At 38.6% G+C, this 17,887-nt stretch overlaps 1 protein-coding gene and 1 long non-coding RNA gene across 2 annotated transcripts; one reads left to right on the top strand and one right to left on the bottom strand.

Annotated features, from left to right (window-relative positions):
* Nucleotides 1-3,664: 3,664 nt before the first annotated feature.
* Nucleotides 3,665-4,848, top strand: LOC118242621 (uncharacterized). The gene is made up of 2 exons (XR_004776942.2): nucleotides 3,665-3,903; nucleotides 4,574-4,848. It is a non-coding gene; the product is annotated as an uncharacterized LOC118242621 (long non-coding RNA).
* Nucleotides 4,849-12,718: 7,870 nt separating this feature from the next.
* On the bottom strand, nucleotides 12,719-17,081 carry LOC145652103 (uncharacterized). The gene is made up of 8 exons (XM_081701576.1): nucleotides 16,996-17,081; nucleotides 16,557-16,581; nucleotides 15,077-15,362; nucleotides 14,471-14,713; nucleotides 13,950-14,052; nucleotides 13,702-13,744; nucleotides 13,349-13,419; nucleotides 12,719-13,004 (listed from the first exon to the last, which is right to left on the bottom strand). Exons 1-8 carry the CDS (start codon nucleotides 17,079-17,081, stop codon nucleotides 12,998-13,000), a joined length of 864 nt encoding a protein of 287 aa, XP_081557702.1. The 3' UTR covers nucleotides 12,719-12,997.
* Between the last annotated feature and the right edge of the window lie 806 nt (nucleotides 17,082-17,887).

The following is a 17,887-nucleotide window of genomic DNA, read 5'->3' as shown; positions in this document are numbered from 1 at the left end:
AAACCCTTTGTGACCTTTTGAGGAAAGTAGTGAGGCATGAGTGAAAGGTAACAAAATGTACATTTAATGAAGTAACTAATAGACAAAGCAGGAGTTAACTGAGGGGAACATGGAACAAAAATCAAAAATATTTCAAAAGGGCAAAAGGATTAAGCATTTGTTGTGGCTGGCTAGATTTTTACTTGGAATAGAGGAGGTCAGTGTGAAACATTGACTGGAGTTGCCTTAAATGAAGAGAATGAAACAAGGTTCATATATGTGTGATGACCAGTCAGTGAGTGATTGGATTGGAATAGAGGAGGTCAGTGTGAAACATTGACTGGAGATGCCTTAAATGAAGAGAATGAAACAAGGTTCATATATGTGTGATGACCAGTCAGTGAGTGATTGGATTGGAATAGAGGAGGTCAGTGTGAAACATTGACTGGTGATGCCTTAAATGAAGAGAATGTAACAAGGTTCATATATGTGTGATGACCAGTCAGTGAGTGATTGGAAACGTGGAAGTGATTTGGTGGTCCAGTTGGTTGAATGACAGGTGATTGACAGATTGGAGGTGTCTGATTGGCTGGGTGTCAAAGACTGGTTATGAGTGGGTGATTGTGTGTGTGTGTGTGTGTGTTTGGCTGGCTGGGTGTCAACATTCTTCATCTTTTGGGTGGGATGAGAATAGACCTCCTAGAACAGACCTGAACAACAAGCTCTCACTACATACATATTGGCCACTTCAGTCTTCTACACTGCTTAGGACATAACACAACTGTTATTAATACAATATGTATCTGATTTATGACTGTTTAAATACATTTGTATGTAATGCTGAGATGAGGTGTTAAAATAGTTGAAGTTGTTTTTATTTTGTTAAAGTTGGTAGAATGGTTGTGTTTTTATTCTTATCACAATGGCTTTCAAATTGTACATTTACAGTCTGGACAAGGATTCCTATAAATCCTTTTGTGAATCAATTTAGAATAAATAGCCCTCAAGAAATAAAACTGAACTGAAATGAGATGACAAGAGTCAAACCTCCTCAGTAATACAGATGTGTCATCAGATCAGACTGATATTTGAAACAGTGTAAACAGAAGCAGAAATGTGATGCACTCAGCTGTGTTGTGTGCTGTTGTGTGTCTGTGCAGGTTTGTTTAATGATGTCACTCAGAACTCCTCTTCTAACTCTCACTCTTATCACTCTGTTCATGTCTCTGGGTAAGACTGCAGTCTTCATCAAAATTGTATTTTTCTTTGTAAAATTTCCAAAACTGTTGAAACCTGCACAAATATTAGGAAAATTCTGATATCGAGTATAAAGATTTTCTGACACACTGTTCCCATTTAATGAAGTTAATTTACATTGGTTACCAAAGCCCCCACATCCCCCACACCACTGCTATAGAGCTTGCTGAGTGCTTTGTGGTTTTTGTCAAGTTTAGGGCAGTCTTAGATTAAGAGCACACTGTGGTAAGATTAAAATTCACAACCCCACTATAACTACAAAGTGCAGATATATTTTTGTTTGTTTTTCTCTTCACTCAACCTCATATATTATGTGACTGAGCGTTAAGTTGTTCAGAGTCACTAGTGTGCACTTCTCCCCAAGCTCCTCCCCCACCCTGCTACAAGCTCTTCGCACTTTGTGGTTTAGCTCAGAATCAGCTCAGTGTTCTGCAGTATCTGCTGGAGTTAGAGAGGAGAGAAGTGAAGCTGTAAGAGAACTCCCACTCTCTTATGGGGCCCAGACTCCTCTAATGACCTCTTGCATGCATTATATGTTTCAGGAGCTTTTGGAACAAAATTGAGTGTGATGTACAACCCAACTAAAATATGTGTTTTAAAGGGGTCCACAGTGTTTATCAATGACAGTTACACATACCCAGCAGGGCTGGAAGTCAAAGAGGAATTTTGGGTTAAAGAGCCATTCGATAGAGAACAGGGCACACCTGTATATTCCAAACCCACTAAGGACTCAGGCACAGTCCAGTGTTATGTCGATAAACAGCAAAAGTTCTCCCTCAAACTGATTAATGTAACGAAGGAGGATGACTATTACTTCAGAATCAAAACAAATGTAATCGAACAAAAATGGCTGGGAGATCCTGTTAAGATCAGTGTCACAGGTGGGTTAAATCTTTAATTTCCTATTTTCTAACTGTGATGCATAGTGTCCTTTACTCAGAGGAATTTGAGTCTAGAAGTTCATTAATGCCTATTTTTAACTATGATGCACATTCTCACTTCATGTAAAGGCGTTTGAGTTTAATTAAGCTGATTATTGAGAGTTGTTAAACTGATTAAGGGTTACTCTGATATATTAGTTGTACTATGCAATTTGTTTCTCTCTTATTTTTTAACAAATTCAAGACAGTTTCATGACAGCAGAATTATTTTCTTAATTGCTTGAAGTTTTCTGGATGATTTAAAGGCTGTCTAATTGTGATGGACTTCCATTTGTTTGGTTTGAGGATTCTCTCATTGTCTTAGAGCTCCTTGTGAACACTTTTCTTGAAGTAATAGAGAGAGAAGCAGCAATTCTTACGTGTACAACCACCTGCAGTCTGACTGACAGTCCAACATGCATCTGGTACAAAAATGGACGTCCTTTATCGTCCAATACAAACCCACTCCACCTGCAGCCAGTCAGCAGTGAGGATGCAGGCAGTTATATGTGTGCTGTAGGAGGATATGAACATCTCCCCTCTCCTGCTCAAACTCTCACTGTCAGATATGAGTTTACAATGTTGGTTTCATTATATGATTATCTGATTATTGCTAAGTTCATTCCATTGTCAAGTTCAGTTCATTTCTCAGTTAAAATGTAAAAAAATACAATGAATTAGTAAAGTCTTATTAGAATTATATATATATATATATATATATATATATATATTCTTTACTTTGAGTACATGAGACATTTCATTACTATAAAATGCATTCTCCACATGGTGTTATTGCCTGATTTAAGGTGAAGACATTAGTAATGGTGGGACAACTATACAACATCTCCAGAATCAGCTCTTAGAACAGTAGAGGATACAAGTCCATTGATGAACCTGGATATATGCCTGGTTGATGCAGATCATGCCTGTAGTCTCCTTGCTCCTCCTTTCAGACAGAAGACGTCATATTCATTTCTTCACATTCTCTCATTTTGTGGGTGTTAGATCCTCCAAAGAATGTCTTGGTGTCCATCAGGCCCTCTAGTGAAATAGTGGGGGACAGTTCAGTGACTCTGACCTGCAGCAGTGATGCCAACCCACCTGTGCAGAACTACGCCTGGTTTAAAGAAGGAGGAACCTCATCTGTAGGATCTGGACAGACATACAACATCACCATCAGCTCTAATAGCAGTGGCTGGTATTACTGTGTAGTTCAGAATGAACACGGGATGCTGAAATCAGCTTCCATAGATGCTGATTTAAAGGGTGAGACAGACAGACAGTTATGTTTCATTTTTCATTCATCAGTTCATTAACTTATGCATTTGCTAATCACATTATGAAAGCCCTATATTATGTGTATGAACAATAATGTGCATATGTCTGTTTCTCTCAGCAGGTCACTTCTACATTTTGCCTATAGCTGTTGGAGTCGGCCTCTTTGGGTTTGTATTTCCTCTCTCAATAGTTTTATTTATGAAGAGAGAAAGTTTAAGAAGGTAAAGTGAAAGATGTTAATATAAGTTACATGTATAAATGATAACTTTATAGTACCTCATTTCTGTTCCTTTCCAAAAGCACTTTATTAATATGGGAAATCTTAAAAATATGACTAATATCATAAATGCAATATTATGAATACTAATGTTTATTCTCTGTTTTCTGTTTGGATGAACACTGACATTTGGGTTTTTTTGAGCTCAGAGGCAAGAGGCAAAAGAGAAATACAGATGAATCTGATTATGGGGTGAGCTATCACAGAAATCCAGATATATTTGTCAATAAGGAGTCTTAACCCTGCTAAAGAGTTCATGGAATTCATGTCATGACAAATCAGAACCTTGAAATGACAGTGTCAGTCTTAGTTCTGTATCTTTAGCATTTGTTTATGTCAGAGTGAGAGCTCCATCTGAGATGCAGACTGTCAACAACAAAATAACATTAGTGGAAAAACTCCAGTGGAACCTTAACTATTAAGCTATTCAGTGTTTCTCATTAAACTGCACATCATTAACTCTGTGCTTCACAGAACGCCGACCTCAAGCCCTGTCCTACCTGTGAGAATACTGTAGTGAGTTCATCATATCAGTTACATCACAGTTATAGAACTCTGTTAGAACTCTAGAATCTTGATAGCAGTCTAGAATCTTTTTTGAGATGGGATGTGTAAAGCTCTTGTCATTTTTACTGAATACTGGAGGAATACTACGATACACAGCTTTCTTACATTACCATAATTATATAGAATCCACAGGAATAGATTATTAAATTTAGATATGCCAAAACATGCATTGTTTTGTTGTGTTTTTTCAATGTTTGTGTGTGTGTGTGTGTGTGTGTGTGTGTGTGTGTGTGTGTATTTTGTTATTCCAAATGTCCTTGTGAGCTGATATTCTTTCTTGTGTTTCCTTTTATAGGACTTAAAGAAACATCACTAAGAGAATCATCACTGAGAAATTAAACTTGCAGCTGTATCCCAATGCAGTCAAAAGAGTGAGAGATATAGAGGGGAAGAGAGATGGATGATCACATGTAGACAAGAGTGTTCAGTTAATCAACAGTAAAAAATGTAATCAACTGCAAAAAATGTTGTAGCCTTTCTTTTTTTTTTTTTGTACTGATGGAAAATAACCTTGTTCTTATTCTGAAAATTGAACTAATTAATAATCTAAATTAAAATCTAAATGTTTTATTATTTGTTAATTCAATTTTTATCTAGTCCATTAATTTTAATCCAGTTAAAATACTTGAATGTGGTTTCCTCAAAAGCATCATGATGTTTATATCTTGTTCAGTACATGTACTCAGGGATTCTCACTCTAGCAATCTGAACTACAATGAAAATAGAACAAAATAATGTAAAATGAGCGCGAACCCACGTCAGCTAGATGATGACACCGACAGCCTACTGGGTGAGCAACCACACTTTAATGGTGGGCCCTTGTGCAGAACAGTTAGATCGTGGAACAAGTAAACAAGAAAAGTAAATAACCAAAAGGTGAGGAGTGAACCTCAGCCATTTTGTTACGATGTGAACGAGCTCCTGCTAGACAGCTGTGACCATAAAACAATCTGCGCGTATATCGCTCTTCAAAGGAATGGAGGACAACAACACTAGAGGGAAAGAAAAACTAAACACCATGCCGAGTGTGGGAAAAGGGAGAACCAAGGATGGCAGCCCCGATGCCCTGGGGAAAATCAAACTAAAACTTCCCAAACGAAACCAGAAAACAGGAGCTGTAATGGCTAAGGGGAGGCTTAGGAGAGAGACAGATTTGAGGGGGAAAACTGCAGAAGGCAGGAGACGTGTAAAAACACAGACACCCTCGCAGCACAGAAGTGAGGTGTCACACAAGGGCTCACAGACCTCAATACCCAGAACTTGGCTCAGAACTTTGGCAAAGACCCAGCATTGGGTCACTGGGCTTATATAGACCTAGCCCAGCTTTTTGGCGTTAAGCCTAATTAGTGGCGTGCCTGACTCAAGATCTCCCTCTGGTGGTCGGAGGAGGCCTCGGCCTGGCACCGACCCTTACAAATAAGGTTACAAAACAACAAAAACTCCATAATGTAGGGATTAGATCCACACTACCAGCACCTATAAGACTGACAAAAAATAATTCCTTTAAACTCTTTATCATGGACTTCTTAGCTAATAGCTGTTGTTAAACATCATGGCACCAAAATATATGACATCTTAATGAAAGCTTTACATTGTTTGATTATATAATATAAACTATTACTAAATGAATTTCACAGTTAAAATGTAAAACACACAATGAAACACGAAAGAGTCACTAAATCTTCAACATGTATAGATGTCAGACCCTCGCTGGTACATAGGCAGCCCTTACACCACATCCACCAATCACTGCACACATTCACTTCCCCAATCCAAATCACCTGTTTACTTGAATAATCACCTAGACCTAGACCTCATTTATCTCCAGCCTATTTAAACCCCACAGGTGCCTGAGTTCAATGCTTTGTACTTATGGTCCCTTGTCACAAGTTAAAGGCTCTGCTTAGTAAGTTACTTTGAAAATGTATTTTCTGTCTTTGGTTGCATTTGGGAATTAAACAATTATGCTCCTCACTTGCACCTTGCTCTTGTTTCATGATGTCATAATAGAATATCTTTAATTTGAGACATTTTATCAAATTCGTTCTTTACATGTTGTTATTTATGCCTGATTTAAGGTGAAAACATTAGTAATGGTAGCACAACCATACATCATCTCCATCTCCAAAATCAGTTCTTAGAACAGTGGATAATGCAAGTTCAAATACAAGTCAGCTAATGGACGTTTATATAGACACTACACAGCTGTAACTACATGGTTTTGTATCACTGGTTGATGTTTACCATAACTTTAATCTCCCTGTTCCTCCTTTCAGGCAGAATATGCTATATTCATTTCTTCACATTCTCTCCTTTTGTGGGTATTAGATCCTCCAAATAATGTCTTTTTATCCATCTGGGAAATAGTGAAGTGACTCTGACTTGCAACAATGCCACCCCACCTGTGCAGAACTACACCAGATATAAAGAAGGAGGAACCTCACCTGTAGGATCTCGGCAGAGTTACATCATCAACAGCTCCAGGATCTGGTTCTGCTGTGTGGCTCAGTATGAACATGCAGTACTGAAATCAGCTTCAGCACATGCCACTTTAAAGGGTGACACACACAGGCAGTTATGTTTTAATTGTTCACATTCATTCATCAGTTTGTTCACTCTTATTCATTCATATTTACAAACTATAATTGCTATACTGTATATGTGTCTGTGTTTCTCACCAGGCCACTTCAACATATTGCCTATAGTTGTTGGAGTCGGCCTCTGTGGGATTGTAGTTCCTCTCAATAGTTTTATTGAAGAAGCGGGAAAGTTTAAGAAGGTTAAATTAAGTGAAATGTATTATGTTAAATTACACTTTGTTACGATCTCGTCGAGGCTCCAGGCCATAATGGGAAGTGTGACTCCCCCCCCCCCCCCCCCCCACCCCCCCAAAAAAAAAGTCTAAACAAGTCGGTAGTGGAAATGAAATCAGATTGCAACAGACCAAAGTAGTTCAATGACAGCCAGTGTAGTGTACAGGAATGTACACTAAATGTGTACAAAAATGTGATTTTATTTTCATTTTGTTATGACATTTGAATGAGCGTGCATGTGTGTGTGTGTCCATTGTTATTCCAAATATCCTTGTATTCTGATATTTTTTCCTGTGTGTCCTTTTATAGGCCTTGAGGAAACACCACTAAGAGAATCATCCCTGAGAAATATCAAACTTGCAGCTATGGCCCAATTGTAACGTTTACTGCAGTAACGTTTACTAGGCCAGAAGCAAAATGCCAACGCAGGAGGCTTTTAATGAACAAAGGAAACAAAACATGAGAGGCTAACAAACAGAGACACGGGAAAACACTGAGACAAATTAACACACGAACTAAGCAAACAGCAAAACAATGACAAGGTCAGTGACAGTGACAACAACTAGAAACTTAACCGAACATGCCAAAATAACCGACAAACTGGAAGACAAAACAAAGCCAGGGCTTAAATAACCAAGACTTATAAACTAACCAGACACAGGCGAACATCATTACAGGTGGAGATACAGACCAGAGAGCGGAACAGATTAAAACAAAACAAGCACTGGGAAAGAGGAACAGGTAAAAGGAATGACAGGCATGGAGAAAACGAAACTAAGGAACGGAACAACCAGGAAGTAAAGGAAAACAAAGACACGACAGGGAAATCATGTAAACAGGGATGCCAGAAGGGGGCCCATACGTGACACCAGTGCAGTCAAAAGAGTGAGAAATAGAGAGGGGAAGAATAAATTTAACATGTAGTTTCCTTCAGCAGAAAAGCTTTTCAGCGTTTTACATTAATGAATAATACTCAGAAAATGTTAAAATAAAAGCGTCCTTTGCATTTTTATTGCAAGGATGAAAAATAACCTTCTTATAAACTTTGCTAATCTAAATAATTAAATGAACCTCATGCGAATAAAAAATAGTCACTACTATTTTAATACTATATTCATTCATTCATTCATTCATTCATTCATGCATCCCTTCATTCATTCATTCATTTAGTCCATTTATTTTAATGCAGTTTCCTCAAAAGCATCGTAATGAAATCTAAGGGCATTTTCTCAGTTTTTGAATATTTTATTAAAAAGCTGCAAACGAGTAGCTCTGCACACTCCTCTTTCTGTCATACTCTAACATCCTTGTTTATGTGTGTAAGTCCATTCAGATTGGTTGGTCAGTCCTGACGTAACATGACGCTATTTAATTTAATTTAGTTCTAGAGTGGGAATCTCTGAGAACACGTCCTTTTTGGGGGAACTACATCTGAGTGTTTTAACTGGCACAGTGTATATATGATGTTAAGTATTTGGTTGGTCAGTTCTTAGTGAGGAATCTGGTTGCATCCAGATTGTGAACCTCAGGCACCTGAAGAGAGCGTCTGAGCAGCAGTGAGACACAGAGTCAGTTTGTAGTTAGATAGCATGTGTAATTTATAGACTACCTGTGTTTGACAAGAAGAGCAAGCACAGGGAAAAAAGAGGAAGAACAATAACAAAGGCAAATGTGGTCTTTGGCAAGCAAAGCAGGCATCAAATGAAGAAGTTACATGGTAGCAGAATATGTGGACTTAGGTCAGCATTATTTCTTATACTTGCAAGCATGCATAGAGAGAAAACAGATACATTTTATTCTTACTTTGCTTTATTCTTACTCTTTTATTCTTATTCTTAATATTCTTTTATTCTTTATTCTTTATTTTTATTCTTACTTTGCTTTACATTTTACTCTTACTTTTAGAGAGAAAACAGATACATTTTATTCTTACTTTGCTGCCTTTTACTGTAGCAGAATAACAACAGAGAATAAAAAGGCAAAAAATTCCAGTCAAGGCCAGTTTATCTGGAGGAATTTCCAGGTCTGACCACACCTTTTACATGTGGCAAATATTCATTTCTCCTGGAAGTGATATGCAGATTATTTACAAAAATATGAAATCACCTTTGCCATTTATTAAATCAGTTACAATTAGCTGACACTTTTATACAAAGTGACTTACAATTATGACAAGTACAACTTGAGGGTTAAGGGATTTAACCACTGCCCAATCATCCTTTGTTAGTAGTAATAACAAGCCAAGTTAATTAGAAACATGAGGTATTGAGTACACAGCTATCTAACAGGAGCCAGGATCCAGTCCAAACAGGAGCCAGTCCAAATGCCCGTAGTTTACATCGAACAACTCTGACATCCTCGTGTTGTTAAGTGAAATGACACTGATGGTGTGGTGACAGTGTGACTTTCCCAGGAACAGCAGAATGGGGGATGGAGTTCTAGCAGAAGGGTGACTCCATATGCGGATATGACCCATTTAACAACAGGTACATTGGGGTGTTTTTCCATCTGCTGGACAGGGAGAGGCACACCACACAGTACTGGTCCTGTGTCACATTTACAGCTATTTCCAGGGACAAGGCACACACGATGTTCCCTTTGCACCATAGGAGGCCCTTCAGTCTGAACATCAGCATAATAAGATTCAACATGGATTACCTGCATACAGACATACAACAAAACACACATAGAGACAATAGTACACCCTAACTGGGGGCCTCTTTAATCTACTAGCATATATCAACTGAGGCTGAGCATCAGTTAGTACAGCTGTTTGGATTATCACAATAACAGTAGCAGATTGTGTGTAGTGAGCCTCAACAAATCTCCTAGGAAGCAAACATTCGATTAGCACTTTGCCATCTGGTGAGAATTTCAAGGAGTGCTACAGTACAATCAGAGATAATTGTGTGTAAATTACCAGCTAGCATGGGGCCTGGTTGGCCCTTTACCCACAACATGGGAAATGGTCTTCCTATCAAAACTTTGAAAGGAGACATTTTCATGACAGAGGCCAGTAGAGGATGTGAAACAACCAGTCGATCATAGATATATACGCACAGATATTTGCAGAGCTGCTGAGTGACTCTTGATGTGAATGTTGGGCCCTTATCACTGTTGTTAGAATGCAGTATTCCATACATAGTTATTATATCTCTTGCCACATCTCTTACTATTGTTCTCACATTTTCCTTTGCACTCAGGAATACCTCAGGCCATTTAGAAAATTGATCAATCATCATAATAATATTTTTCTGCTGAATCAGCTAGTAACGCTCTGCTTCGTTGCTTATGGTTGGGGTGTCATATCCTGTTACTTTGATAACTGCTAAATGACTGGGAAGCTTGCAGTCAGGCTGCAATGAGAGTGGAATGTGATATGATCTTTCCCTCTACTGCCCTAAACCGGTTCTGTGGCCAAATCCATCAGAAATCATGGGAGACACCACATGCATGTCGACTGTGTGTGTACATAGTGAGGGGCTTATCCTTGAACAGATGAATAACATGCATGAATAAGAGCAAACCACTGTGTTCCTCCAGTGTCCAAGCTGAATTCAGGAGAGAAAGCATTTGATGCAGCATGAAGGCTGAAGAGCCCTGCAGAGAAGAGTGTTTAACAGTCAAACTACGAGTTCATGTCAAAATGTTTCATAGCCACTACACCTCTGAGCTGTCATGTTGTGTGGCTGCTGTGTTTAACACCTTGGTGACCTGATGACTAGTATTTTCTCAGCAGCAGCAGCAGCAGCAACCACAGAGTGTGAGCACACAGGAAGACCTGGTGCCATAAGTTCCAATAGGAATCCCCCAGGTCTGTAAGCCCCATCAACCTAGTCTGAGTCCATGCTAGTGCAAGACAATTTTTTTATTTCTAAATGTAAGTGCAAAAATGGGCTGTGTCTACATGCACAGGGATGCTAGTGAAAGCAGAACAAACATCAACCATGGTGGTGTGTGTGTGTGTGTGTGTGTGTGTGTGTGTGTGTGTGTGTGTGTGTGTGTGTGTGTAATTATATTTATTATACAAGAGATGTCCAGTACAAGCGAGGGATGACAAGATCATTGACCTTTCTCAAATCTTGTGTGAAATGCCACCTCCTCCAATCTGGTTTGCAAACTGGATTGATTAGAGTGTTATAAGGGGGCAGAAAGTCCATGATGTTGACACTGTCCTCCTTTTCAGGCAAGAGCAGGTATTGCCTACATGACATGGGGGGTGTAGGTGCCAGCTAGACCCTGTACCCACTTGATCTTGGTATTCAACTCACAGAGAAGGCAGAACTGACTGCAGGTGTAAGTAGAATCACAAATAGAAAGATCATTAACCAGAGAGGTCATTATATTATGACCCATGATTATCATGCTTAATTTAGACATTATGTCACAACCCAGAAGATTAAAATGTAAATTGGAAATGATCACAAATGGATGGTGAAAGCGTATTCCACAGTCACTGACACATGTAACACACTGAGGGAAGGTTTTGTGGGCAGAAAATGGGCAGCCCATTAACTCCAACAGAACTAATGGATGCTCCACACAAGACCCTTGTATTTTGTTCTATTGTTGCAAGACCTGAGCCAATGGAACCCTGGGTTTTTTTTTTGTATGTTTTTGTTTTTTACAAGGGTAAATATGCAAGCCAGACTCTCTCCATTGGTGGAAATGCTCCTGTTTTTAATGTAACTAGCAGGTTAGAGTGTCTTTCAATAAGCCATCAGCTATTAGCTAATAAGTCCATGATAAAGAGATTAGAGTAATTGGTTTTTGTACCTGACTTAGAGGTGTCAGTCTTATAGGTGCTGGTGGTGGGAGGTCTCGAGTCAGGCACACCACTAATCAGGCTTAACGCCCAACAGCTGGGCTAGGTCTATATAAGCCCAGTGAGCCAGTCACTCAGTGCTGGCTCTTTGCAAAAGTTCTAAGCCAAGTGCCTAGCTGGTAACTTTGGGTATTGAGGTCTGTAAGCCCTTCTGTTGTGAGGGTGTTTGTGTTTTTACATGTTCTGTCCCTTCTCCAGTTTTCCTTCTCAAATCTGTCTCTCTTCCAAAGCTCCCCTTAGCCATTACAACTCCTTGTTTTCTGGTTTTGTTTAGGAAGTTTTAGTTTGGTTTTCCCCAGGGCATTGGGGCTGCCATCCTTCCCATGGTGTGCTTGGTTCTGCATTTTCCAAAGCTCGGTGTGGTGTTTAGTTTTTCTTTCCCTCTAGTTTTGTTGTCCTCTGTTCCTTTGAAGAGCGATATACGGGCACGTTGTTTTATGGCCGCTGCAGTCTAGCGGGAGCTCGTTCACCTCGCAAAAAAATGGCTGGGGTTCGACTCCCTGCCTTTTGGTTATTTACTTTTCTTGTTTACTTGTTCCACGAGCTAACTGTTCTGCACACAGGCCCATCATGAGAGTGTGGTTGCTCACCCAGCAGGCCGTTGGCATCATCACCTGAGTTCAAGATCACCTTACATTATTTTGTTCTATTTTCATTGTAGTCCAGATTGCTAGAGTGAGAATCCCTGAGTACACGTCGTGAACAAGATATAAACATCATGATGCTTTTGAGGAAACTGCATTCAAGTATTTTAACTAGATTAAAATTAATGGACTAGATAAAAATTGAATGAACAAAAATTATTTAGATTTTTATTTAGATGTATTAATTATTTAGATTGTCAAAATACGAACAAGGTTATTTTCCAACATTCCAAAAAAAAATGAAAGGCTGCAACATTTTTTGCATTAATTATTAATGTAAAACACTGAAAAGCTTTTCTTTTGAAGGAAACAATACTTGTGTACTCTACATGTGATCATGCATCTCTCTTCCCCTCTATATCTCTCACTCTTCTGACTGCATCGGGATACAGCTGCAAGTTTGATTTCTCAGTGATGATTCTCTTACTGATGTTTCCTTAAGGCCTATAAAAGGAAACGCAGGAAAGAATATCAGATCACAAGGACATTTGGAATAACAAAATACACACACACACACACACACATCTTCATATGGCTTAACAAACTGAAAGAAAAGAAAAAAAAAACCCTGCATATTTGCCATATCTAAACTTAATAATATATTCCTCTGGATTCTACATAGTTATGGTAATGTAAGAAAGCTGTGTATCGTAGTATTCATCCAGAATTCAGTAAAAATGACAAGAGCTTTACACATCCCATCTCAAAAAAGATTCTAGAGTGCTATCAAGATTCTAGAGTTCTATCTGAGTTCTATAACTGTAATGTAACTGATATGATGAACTCACTGCAGTATCTCATACACAGGAGAGCTGGATGTGGATGTGTCACAGGTAGGACAGGGCTTGAGGCTGGCGTTCTGTGAAGCACAGAGTTAATGATGTGCAGTTTAATGAGAAACACTAAATAGCTTAATAGTTAAGGTTCCACTGGAGTTTTTCCACTAATGTTATTTTGTTGTTGACAGTCTGCATCTCAGATGGAGCTCTCACTCTGACATAAAGAAATGCTAAATATACAGAACTAAGACTGACACTGTCATTTCAAGGTTCTGATTTGTCATGACATGAATTCTATGAACTCTTTAGCAGGGTTAAGACTCCTTATTGACAAATATATCTGGATTTCTGTGATAGCTCACCCCATAATCAGATTCATCTGTATTTCTCTTTTGCCTCTTGCCTCTGAGCTCAAAAATCCCCAAATGTCAGTGTTTATCCAAACAGAAAACAGAGAATAAACATTATTATTCATATAATTGTATGTATGATATTAGTCATATTTTAAAGATTTTCCATATTAATAAAGTGCTTTTGGAAAGGAACTGAAATAACGTAGTATAAAGTTATCGTTTATTCATGTAATTTATATTAACATCGTTCACTTTACCCTCTTAAACTTTCTCTCTTCATAAATAAAACTATTGAGAGAGGAAGTACAATCCCACAGAGGCTGACTCCAACAGTTACAGGCAAAATGTAGAAGTGACCTGCTGAGAGAAACAGACATACACACACTATTGTTCATAAACACAATATAGGGCTTTTGTAATTTGATTAGCAAAGGAATAAGTGAATGAACTGATGAATGAAAAATGAAACATAACTGTTTGTCTGTCTCACCCTTTAAAGTGACATCTATTGAAGCTGATTTCAGCATCCCATGTTCATTCTGAGCTACACAGTAGTACCAGCCGCTGCTATTCGAGCTGATGGTGATGTTGTAAGTTTCATTTTATAGTAATGAAATGCCTCATGTACTCAAAGTAAAGAATATATATATAATTCTAATAAGACTACTACCTCATTGTATTTTTTACATTTTAACTGAGAAATGAGTTGAAATTGGCAATGAAATGAACTTAGCAATAATCAGATAATCATATAATGAAACCAACATTGTAAACTCACATCTGACAGTGAGAGTTTGAGCAGGAGATGGGAGATGTTCATATCCTCTTACAGCACACATATAACTGCCTGCATCCTCACTGCTGACTGGCTGCAGGTGGAGTGGGTTTGTATTGGAGGATAAACGACGTCCATTTTTGTACCAGGTGAATGTTGGACTGTCAGTCAGACTGCAGGTGGTTGTACAGGTCAGAACTGCTGCTTCTCTCTCTATTACTTCAAGAAGAGTGTTCACAAGGATCTCTAAGACAATGAGAAAATTATCAAACCAAACGAATGGAAATCCATCACAATTAGACTTTAGAATCATCCAGAAAAACTTCAAGCAATTAAGAAAATTATTCTGCTGTCATGAAACTGTCTTGAATTTGCTAAAAAATAAAAGAAAAACAAATTGTATAGTACAACTAATATATCAGAGTAACCCTTAATCAGTTTCACAACTCTCAATAATCAGCTTAATTAAACTCAAACGCCTTTACATGAAGTGAGAATGTGCATCATAGTTAAAAATAGGCATTAATGAACTTCAAGACTCAAATTCCTCTGAGTAAAAGGACACTATTCATCATAGTTAGAAAATTAGGAATTAAAGATTTAACCCACCTGTGACATTGATTTTGACAGGATCTCCCAGCCATTTTTGATCACTTACATTTGTTTTGATTCTGAAGTGATAGGCATGTTCATCCTCCTTCGTTACATTAATCAGTTTGAGGGAGAAGTGTTGCTGTTTATCTACATAACACTGGACCCTTCCTGAGTCATTAGTCGGTCTGCAATATACAGGCTTGTCTTCTTGTGGATTGAAATCCACTTTGACCCAAAATTCCTTGTTCACATCAAGCCCTGCTGGGTATGTGTAAGTGCCATTGATGAACACCGTGGACCCCTTTAAAACACATATTTTAGTTGGGTTGTACTTCACACTCCATTCTGTTCCAAAAGCCCCTGAAACATATGTGTCATGGCAGGCTTCCCTACATGGAATTTAACATTGACAGGTAGCAGAAGTGGCTGACAAGACAATCTTACCAATGTCTGGAAAAGGTAGGACTGAAGGACAGTACAGAGTCACTGATCATGGTAGTAAGAATACAAGAACTAAGCATTATGTTAATTGTAACAGGGGTGCATTACACCACACAAGATGCAGAATGTACAAAGGAGCCTCTGAGAGTAACAGGAGCACCAGATTCCTGCAAGGAAAGCAAATATTAAGATACCTGACCAAGTGGCAGAGACCATGTATAGAAACATATGCAAGACAGATAATCTGAACAACTTCAAATCTGTGTGTTATCAAAAAGGTTGTCCCAGTGGTGACTGGGGCTCTTGTGGCTTGTGGCTTGTGGCTCCAACTGGAATAAAACCATCAATCTCATTTCAGAAGAGCTCAAGGCTAGAATCAGTAAAAATACTCTGTCACACCCCCAGGCCACTCTCTCTCTCTCTCTCTCTCTCTCTATATATATATATATATATATATATATATATATATATATATATATATGACTGCTGTTTCAAAGCATAGTCTATGCCTAACGCAGGGTGTTCATCATTGGTTGAGTGTTCTGTACAGAGGGAGCAGTGATGTTCTACACCAATTTCTTGTTAGCCCTTTGTAAGTCTTTCTTTGTCATCACATTATTTTCTTGTTCCTGGTTTCTTTTTCTTTGTTCCTAATGTAAATTTTTCATTTCTAATTCACAGATGGGTCTGACTGCTGGTTTGCTGAAATTAGACTATCATATTAACTCCTGGACTGTCCTAATTAACACTCCTCTCTGTCACTCGCTCACACACTCTTCTCACATTCAATTTTCCTTGACACACAGTTTTGACACATTTTTTGCTTGTTTTTTCATTCCTTTCACTCACACATTCTCTCCATCAGGAACACAAACACACCACATAAACATAACACCACTGAAATCTAAAACCAACTCCAAGTCCTCTACAACTATATGTGGATGAGAGTTCATGAAGAGTGGTAATGTTCTCTTGACCTTTAACTATGTACTAAAAGCACAGACTACAGGGGAATTTTACAAACAAATGTAAGTTAATAAAGAGCTCTTCTTACCTCACTGTACAAAGTCTCATCAGCACTGTGGGAACAGAGGAAAATAAACTTAGAAGAAACAGCTTTGAGGTTTTAAACTGGTGAACCTTCTGTGGTGTATTTATTGATGTTATTTTTAGTGTATTTAATTTCTTTTCCTCTTTTACTGCACTGTTCTCTCCTTTTTCAACAAATGCACATGTGCACACACACACACACACACACACACACATGCGCGCGCACACACACAGTCACACACACACACACACACACACACACACACACACACATACACACACACACACACACACACATAAACAAATGTATATACGCCCACACAAACACACACAGACCATAGAGTGCTATATGGGTGTTATTTCCTTGGTGCAGACTCAGACACACACGCATGCACAAAGATACACACACACATACACACACACACACACACACACACACTCACAGTACTCTGTGGGTGTTATTCCTGTGGTTCAGGCCACTGAGAGCCTCAATCTTCCCATGGAGCAACTGCCATGGCTGCACATTCATGGAGAAAACACTTCTGTTTATTGATTACTATCACTGCACTGTGTGTGTGTGTGTGTGTGTGTGTGTGTGTGTGTGTGTGTGTGTGTGTGTGTGTATGTATGTGATCAAACCAAACCAATAAATGGAGGATGAAAATAACAGTATGGAAATAATTACAAAGAATCACTTTGCTCTTTTAGTTTTATATACATAACACTGGTCCCTGCCTGAGTCATTAGTGCCTATATATAGTTCAGGCTTCTCCACAATCTTAGCTGTGTGATGCAGAATTCCTCTTACACTCAAAGACATGTTGGCTATGTGTAAGTGCCACTCATAAATTCTGTGTATTCCTTTAAGGAACATGTTATCTGCTGGTTATAATTCACATTCAAATCACTCACAAAAGATTCTGAAACATGATGCATGAAAGAGGTCATTAGAGGAGTCTGGGCCCCATAAGAGACTGGGAGTTCTCTTACAGCTTCACTTCTCTCCTCTCTAACTCCAGCAGCTACTGCAGAACACTGAGCTGATTCTGCGCTAAAGCACAAAGTGAGAAGAGCTCTGTTAGACTTGTAGCAGTGTGGGGGAGGGGTTAGCAGAAATGAGTGACTGTGCACAGGAAACATGGGGCCTTTTCGTCAGAACGAAGTTCACATTTGTGCTAAAGTATATTACACCACCACTGATTAAATGAGTTTGTTCAAGAATACATATGAAGTTGTGTAGTTGCAGTGATGTAACTGTATGTGCTGGAATCATGTGCAGAAAGATCAGAGACAGAAAATTAATTATTAGTGACATCATTAGAGGAGCCTGTGTTT

Source organism: Electrophorus electricus, chromosome 18 (genome assembly GCF_041902795.1).
Source record: "Electrophorus electricus isolate QZ-2024a chromosome 18, ASM4190279v1, whole genome shotgun sequence".
NCBI classification, from domain to species: domain Eukaryota; kingdom Metazoa; phylum Chordata; class Actinopteri; order Gymnotiformes; family Gymnotidae; genus Electrophorus; species Electrophorus electricus.
The sequence above is the reverse complement of the archived record's forward strand: the minus strand, read 5'-3'. Positions and strand labels throughout refer to the sequence as shown.

What these genes read in the sequence shown, in the direction of transcription:
- LOC145652103 (XM_081701576.1), bottom strand. Translation starts at nt 17,081, where the DNA reads ATGAATGTGCAGCCATGGCAGTTGCTCCATGGGAAGATTGAGGCTCTC. An exon ending in AATAACACCCACAGAGTACT is followed by an intron (nt 16,582 to 16,995) that starts GTGAGTGTGTGT and finishes CTGTTCCCACAG; the next exon opens with TGCTGATGAGACTTTGTACA. An exon ending in TCAAACTCTCACTGTCAGAT is followed by an intron (nt 14,053 to 14,470) that starts GTGAGTTTACAA and finishes TGTTTCTCTCAG; the next exon opens with CAGGTCACTTCTACATTTTG.